At 33.8% G+C, this 8,230-nt stretch overlaps 1 protein-coding gene across 1 annotated transcript; it reads right to left on the bottom strand.

Moving 5' to 3' along the window:
* Positions 1–567: 567 nt before the first annotated feature.
* LOC123560341 (uncharacterized) lies at positions 568–7,367 on the bottom strand. The gene is made up of 4 exons (XM_053552969.1): positions 7,093–7,367; positions 5,511–5,591; positions 5,141–5,291; positions 568–4,779 (listed from the first exon to the last, which is right to left on the bottom strand). The coding sequence occupies exons 1-4, from the start codon at positions 7,286–7,288 to the stop codon at positions 4,662–4,664; spliced, it is 546 nt and encodes a 181-aa protein (XP_053408944.1). The 5' UTR covers positions 7,289–7,367; the 3' UTR covers positions 568–4,661.
* Positions 7,368–8,230: the final 863 nt, after the last annotated feature.

Below are 8,230 nucleotides of genomic sequence, written 5' to 3'. Positions count from 1 at the left end.
TACTTTGTCATGCAATCGCTATGGCTTCCCAATATCATGTTTCTTATTTATTTTTGCCATGCTATATTTAAAATTGTTTTATATTTCCCTCATTAGTAAGTTATAAAAGTACAATTGTAGTAATTCAGTTATTTAAACATTTGAGTAATTAAAGGTGTACTTGGTTTCGGTTGCTGTTAAATAAATTGTTTATCGTGCACGGCGCGATTTGTTTCAATAAACGGTTATTATGTACGCTTCCAGTTATAGACATGGTTTACAGGATAGTGTTTTACTTTTTATATTATAACGCTATTTAAAAAGCAAGCTTGGCAATTAAGAAGCAAAATGAAGTTACTAGTAGTTATTATAAAGAGCACAATAATTGCACACTATGAAGTCATTTCATAATTTTTTTTTAACACAGGTTTATTTGAAATACACAAAATACAATATCGTTTAAATACAAATAGGTTGTTTATAAATAATTTCTTCTATACGACTGACCCAGTTAAATTGTCTTGTTAAATAAAGTCATAAAAGGTCGCATACTTCACAATATAAGATTTTTTAAAAAGAAAATATTGATTTGATTTTATTACAATTTATTTATTGTACACGTAAAATAGAATACACAGCAATCCTTAAGGTATATTTTGATGAAAATTTATGTTTGGAATTATCTGTAATTGTTGCCTGCCAAATATAATTTCACCACTTTTCTTTAATAAAAATATGTGTGTTCTAATGAATTTTGTACTTGGCTTATTATTTAAAAAAATCCGAGTGGTTAATGTCACTGACTTTGAATCAATTGCCTCTTTGAATAGGGATGTATCATTGGTCTGAGAGGAAGCATTTCAAAGGTCTTACGGAAGGTCGGTTGTTTTTGCCAGATGCTCGCCCATGGTTGAAATAATACATGGAGAACACCCGGGGTCTTCCTTAGCCATAAAAAATTAGAAAGTCGACAAATCTTAACAAAAATGTTGTTGGTGTTACTTAAATCCTTATAAACAAAAAGTGAGAACATTCTTTGTCAAAGCTAATTTGACCAGGCAGCATTCTTATTTCAAGATGTTAGACATATAATATCGTATCAGTTTTTGGAAATGCCCTCCTTCTGTATCGATGAATACTCCGTTTGGTGTAATTCTGACAAGCAGGAGCAGATGTCACACTCTTGTCAGATAAAATATGCGCTTTAAAACACCAGTTTTAATACAATGAGAAGATTTGAAAAGATGTACAATATAAAGCAAGATTTATTGAACATCGAATGTAAATACATGAAACTTTTAATACAAGAGCTGATAGAACACGAAATGACCCCCTTGATGCATTCAGTAATTGCACAAGGCGCAGAAATTATTTGGTCACTGTGCACTGGACGTTTGACATACAGACATCAAATCAGTAATTATGGGCCATTTAACAGTCATAAGTAAACTCCGTATCAAATGTGATCTTAGACCAAAGCGTTCTCTAGTTATTTGGCAAAAACTGTTCTACTGTTCTGGGTCAATTTGACCTTGACCTTTGACCTACTGACCTCAATAGATAGGGGTGACCTGCTGTCAAGTTCAACCTCCCTTTTAAGTTTCGTGATCTTAGACCCAATCGTTCTCAAGTTCTCATACGGAAATGGTTTTACTGTTCCGGGTCACTGTGACCTTCACATTTGACCTCAAAATCAATAGTGGTCCTCTGCTGGTCATGATCAACATCCCTATAAAGTTTCGTGATCCAAGGCCAAAGTGTTCCCAAGTTATCGTCCAGAAACGGTTTAATTGTTCAGGGTCATTATGACCTTGACCTTTAACCTACTGATCTCAAAGTCAATAGGGGACATCTGCAGGTCATTACCAACCTTCCTATCAACTTTCGTGATCCTTAGGCACATGTGTTCTCAAGTTATCGTCAAGAAACTGTTTAACTTTTCAGGGTCACTGTGACCTTGACCTTTGATCAACTGATCTAAAAATAGATAGGGTTCATCTACTGGTCATGATCAACCTCCCTATCAACTTTCATGATCCTAGACCCAAGCGTTCTCAAATAATCATCCGGAAATGGTTTAAATGTTCCGATAACTGTGACTTTAACCTTTGACCTACTGATCTCGAAATCAATAGGGGTTATCTGCTGGTCATTATAAACATTTATGATCCTAGGCCGAAGCTTTCTTGAGTTATCATCCGGAAACTGTTTTACTGTTACGGGTCACTGTGACCTTAACATTTGACCTACTGAGATCAAAATCAAAAGGAGTCATTTGCTGGTCATGACCAACCTCTCTATCAATTTTTATGATCCTAGGCCAAAGCGTTTTTGAGTTATTCTTGAAACGGGCGGGTCTACTGACAGACAGACCGACCGACACCAACCGACCGACCGACCGACATCTGCAAAACAATATACTCCACCTTCTTCGAAGGGGACATGATAATAAAATGTAAATGCTACAATATTTCACAAATTGCCGTCTTTATGTCGGGACAAGAGGAGAACAGTCTTTTCGTGATTATTTTGGTCCCATATGATAATACTCATGCGATAAAATTGTTTGACATTTCCCTCCTTAGTAAGATCTAAAATTAAAATTATAGTAATTTGGTTATTTATACATTATGTATATCTAGTGCGCATATAAGTTTTTTGCGTTTTGAAGTGCAAATAACCAGTTGCTGTTTATAAGTTATTTATCGTGTAGTAACTTTTGGTTCAAAGTTTGGCACGGCGCGACGTGTTTCAGTTTCAGTGCACGGTTTCAGTTATAGGATAGTTATTTACCTTTTTATATTATAACGCTATTAAAAAAGCAAACCCGACAATTAAGGAGCAAAATGAAGTTAGTAGTTACAAAGAGCATAACAATTACACACTAAGGGGTTATTCATAAGCACAGATTAGGCGTGAAACACAAAATACAAAATTGTTTATATACAAAAACGGGTTGTTATAAATAAATCTTTATATACATTTGTATACGACCATTTATGATCGATACAGTGTTAAGATTTGTACAAATGAAATTGAAGTATTTTACGCTTGTCTTAAATATATATAAAAGAAAAAAAAGGACTGTCTTGTTAAATACAGTCATATAAGAGCGTATGTACCCCAATATAAAATATTTCTAAAACATTAAATAACGATTTTATTTATTTACAACTTACTTATTCTTCACATAGAATAGCTCCACAAAGTAATATCTAAAACATGTAAAGTATCAGTGAATAAGGACCTAAATTGTGGTTCATCGCAAGTATTTTATTGCTCGGGTTTTGGGGTTCAATGTTCAGGATGACTCTGTTTGATCGAGTCTGTTCATGAGAGGTAATGAAATGTGCTACACCTCTCAAGTCCCCTAACACGGGCTTAACCGGAACTATATTACACATATGTTGAATTGACTCCATGATCCCAAAGGACCAGAAAATATAACAACACTGAATCCAAGTACGGGGAGACTTTTTACAACCGCCACACGGCACTTAAAGTCCAGTTTCTCATAAACACACATTCACAACTACAAAGATCTAAATTATGTCTACTAATAAACTTCTACAATTAATATTATACACCAATTCTAAAATTTCCTTCTATTAAAATATATGTCAATATTATCAGAAAATTTCACAACTATTCCGAATAGAATGTACATAAATTTCAATATTCTCTTAAGCAAATAAATTAAACTCCAAAATTATAATTTATTCTCCAATAAAAATAAAGTCCAAAGTTCCTAAAACTGGCTCTAAATGTTCAATAATTTCCAATCCAAGAAGAAGTGTTAAAGTCTAAAGTGTAAACTAGAAGGGCAAAGAAATAACCGATAAGCCCATATTAATAGAGAAGCACCAAAAATGCTGCAATCTGATTGGTCAATGACATTTTCCAAAATATGCAAAACTTTTCTCATAAAATGCAAGAAATAGAATAAATGTCATCAAAAACCAAGTGCACATACATAAACTAGAGAAAAAATTACATCTTATCAGTATATTTCAAATTACAAATATCAATTTAAAAGTACTAAAACAACAAAGAACTGACACAAATTCTCCCAAAATATCCAAATTGGATATGACCACCAAAATCAAGTGTTCACATCTAAGGGCCATTTTTAAAGGAATACAAGAGAACAAGGTTTCTAAAAATCTACAAAATTCAATGTAACTAAAATATAACATCCTTGACATGACAATAAAGTTCCAGACCTGAATAATATAAAGTATTTTTAAGAAATAATTTTCATTGGTTAGTTTTAGCCACACAAGAAATTGACTAGCAAAATGTAAACAATAGAACATTTTTCAAGATTACTTTAAAGCTACATAGTGCCATGTCCTTAAACTTACAAAAATGTTAAGACATATATTTACAAAATATTGAAAGTAGAAATATCATGGCAAAATATAAAATACGTATTTAGGAGCATGCTTTTGATTTTACAGCAACTGTGTTCCGAGTCGGCAAAAATATGCAATATGTTTTTGCCTATAACTTTATCAATACCAGCCCGATTAATTTTGAAACTTACAGTAAAGTTGCAAAATAAGATGCTCTTTAAACTACTGTCATTTAAACAATGCAAAACAGTGAATTCATAAAAATATTTACAAAACAAACAAACTATTTCTTTGCCAAAACCCCAGGTTTACCACACTAGATAGTTATCATTCAGTTCCTTTCTGTTTCATATACTGGTGACATGTTTCCGTCCCAACAGCATTATACTTTAGAATCCCTGCTTCGATTTGCTTCAACGCGACACGATCCCCAGATTCTTCTTGTCTGAAAATTCACAATGAATGCCTTTAATTTCTCAGTCAAATCGATCTACATGTACTTTGTTCTATATTAAATGCATTTTCAAAGATGTGTTTGGAGATAGGGTAGCAGGGTGGAGAGGGGGCGTCATACTAACTAAATTGTGCAACCTCGCCGCCTCATACCGTCCCCTAAAATAAATAAAACTTTCTTTTCTTTGCAATGAAGTAACGTAAACATAACTTTACCACAAGTCATTTTTTTTACTTTTCAGTTGAAGTAGTCCTTTCCCGTTTAATTACTTTGTTCTGTTTAGGACCATCGATTCTTAAAGTGCCTCCCCTATCCTTTCTTCTAAGCTAATACGTAAGTCAGCTGGCCTTACCTCGAGATACTGTCATTTGTCCCACTTTTGGGCAGGTCTGTTGAGTGCCTGGCTTTTATGTATCTTCTTGTAACTAAGACCTTGATAATAATGATGAATACTAATCCATTGAGTGAGCCGGAAATAATCAGCAGTGTACCCCATATATTTTCTGTAAATAATGTATGTTTTAAAAGGTTGACGTAAAACGATAATAGTATTGTTTAGTGTGATATGGCCTGCATTGTTTACTTTTTTTGCTAATATTCTTAGTTTAGATGCATGCATGTATCTCAAATCACCGAAACGAAGTTTTTACTTTGTATTAATACAATTTTATGAAAAAATATTGATAAAATTGTATATGTGATATTTTAATTCATTTCCATACCCTTCTTCTGTAGTTCTACAATTTGTTCTTGGAGCTCCCTCATGGTTTGGTTTGTGTCTTGCATTTCTTTCTGTAACAGTCCTGCAATATATAACAGAATACAGTAATTGTTAGTGAATGTGATGAACAGGAACAAGTCTTACAGTACAAAATTATTCTGAAGAAGAGTGGTGCAGATTTCTGTAGTCAGCCAAGCAAATGCGTCGTTTGTCCGGATAAAACATATAATCTAAAAGACTACCTCCGGATAAGACCATAGCTATAAAACCTGCTTTGAAGGGCCACTGATTTCTCCTCCCGTTTTTACAATTAATAGTGTGAGTTGTCCTGTGTTGAGGGACCACCTGTCCAGAAATACCACGTTTTTTCATTTCCGAAAGGGTGGTCTTCACAGACCGTTTTGACTGTATATTGAAAAAAAGGTAGAGAAAACATGTAGACTAGAGTGTCAAAGATATTCAGTTATTCAAATATGACGTTGTTCTTTTATTAACGTGGTAGGTGAACAAAGGGTTAATGTTTACAAACATTAATAAATAACATTACATAGCTGGTTGTGCTATGTGTTATCTTAAAAGAACAAAGTGACTGACGGCCCGTTGCAAAAATATAACCAGCTTTTCAACGTGATTTTATAGTTTATAGAATAATATGCACACACTTTAAAACTACCACTATGTATAGTGTAAGTAAACAACCATGTCCCCTAGCTTTACCATGACAACTTATCAATCTTTCAATTTGGACAGTACCATTAACTGTTAAAAGGGGTGCATACCTAAAAGATACTGAATGAATGGCGAACAGTGTAGATCATGATCAGACTGCACGGGTATGCAGGCTGATCATGGTCTTCACTGGTCACAAAGGCAGAATCAGTGGTGTCCAGCATGATATGGGTTAAAACTACTTTTTTTCACAGAACAGTTAAATTTCGTTACAAAACAAATTATTGTACTTGTAGTTGTACGTGTTCAAGTATTTTTTTCAATATTGAAGCAGTGAAATTTGAAAAACAATTGGCATACTTTCAAAGATTTCGATGGGAAATACCAGGAAACCACTAAGGGCCGGCCACAATAGCTCAGTTAACCTCGGCGCATGCGTGTACATCTATTTCCGGATATAAACTATATCAATATCGACCGAGACGATTCTGTTATGACGTTTTGTAAACAAAAACATACAAGTTACACCGAAATCTCGTAACAATTGCATGTTGTACCTTTAAAGTCTATAGGGACGCATATTGTAATTAATATTACTATTTTAGTGCATTCGCTAATGCAGATGTATAGATGTATACATGTAGATCTATATATATATATTACCTTATTAGCATAATTATTTATTGACGCTAGTCTTTTATAGAAAAATCCCAAGAATATGGTTTCCCATTATTTTATAAAATGAAATGGCGAAGTTTTCTTAAGAAATGATGTTTAGAGCGTGGCATATATGTACCTTTTTACGAATTTTTGAATAGCTATGTCTGTAGACAAATTTGACCAAGATATATATATATATATATCAATATTCTGCAAGTAAGGAAAAGTCAGATAAACAATTCTGAATATCTTACCTTGAAAATTCACCTTTTTGTCAGTCGAACAACACATCTTCTTAAACTTATGGAACGGCATACATGTACAATATTCACTGGAATCATTCACTTTTGTTTGGCATACATCTTGACGATAATCAAATTCCTTTGATCTAGTTGTAACAAAGAAACAGAAAACGAACACGACCGAAATATAAACTATTGCTGTTGACATCTTTGCGATGGTGTTGTGTTCGGTGATATATTTGTCGCGAACGGGGAACCCAGTTATTAGTCTGGTGCGTAGCGATTGGTTCAGATTTGTCAGCCGAATAGTCTGTTGACCTGTACATCGTCATATGACCTGCGACGTTAAACCCAACATCTTTCATATTTTGTGTTATCTTTTATTCATTTACATATAAAATATGACGCGTAGTTTACAGATTCCACATGAAATGTGCTTGGTATAGCGATGCGATGTTTTATTTTACACTGCTCCACTCATCATGATGAATTTAGGACAAGTGTGAGGTTGGCATATCATAAACCGGTTTTATCCCATAATTGCCTTCATTTCCTGTCACTGATTGTTCAAGTTATGGCGAAGTTTCTTTTTTGAATCCGTTTTTAGATTTTTACAGTGTTTGTTTTGATTTTGTTTGTTTAACGTTTCGCCACCGACACAGTTATAGGCTATATAGAGAACCCAGGTTGGACAGACATCTACATAGAACTACTGACATTCCGTAAGCCTGTCAGCTGAATGGCTTCCTTACATGAACGAATTCTACACCTTAGGGGTTCAGTTCAGAGACCCTCCTTTTTGTACAATGTTGAATAATACGCATGTTGTCATTCGACTTTGCTGTTTAAAATGTTCTTTGTTGAAGTAATTTAAACTACACATTTTCGTAATTATTAAAGTTACCAAGTTTAGGTAATATTTAGTGGGTTTAAGTAAACAGCGTGTTAACACAGTCGGTGTAATACATGTAGTTTAACTCCTCCTCTATATAGGCAATTTCAAAATGGTAGAGCTCTAATGCTGGTGGTGAAACAAACTGACAACAATGTAACCGTTATAAGCATTTAAGCCAATGACATGTGTTTAAAATAATTACGATGTAAACTGTTTTAGTTGTTGATTAATAGGTGTTTCAATAAATTCTCAACG

Source organism: Mercenaria mercenaria, chromosome 10 (genome assembly GCF_021730395.1).
Source record: "Mercenaria mercenaria strain notata chromosome 10, MADL_Memer_1, whole genome shotgun sequence".
Classification (NCBI taxonomy): Eukaryota; Metazoa; Mollusca; class Bivalvia; order Venerida; family Veneridae; genus Mercenaria; species Mercenaria mercenaria.
This window is presented reverse-complemented; position numbering and strand designations above follow the sequence as displayed.

Coding starts and splice junctions, on each gene's coding strand:
- LOC123560341 (XM_053552969.1), bottom strand. CDS start 7,288: ATGTCAACAGCAATAGTTTATATTTCGGTCGTGTTCGTTTTCTGTTTC. Junction 5,292..5,510: donor TGTAGAACTACAGAAGAAGG/GTATGGAAATGA, acceptor CATTATTTACAG/AAAATATATGGGGTACACTG. Junction 4,780..5,140: donor ACAAATGACAGTATCTCGAG/GTAAGGCCAGCT, acceptor GTGAATTTTCAG/ACAAGAAGAATCTGGGGATC.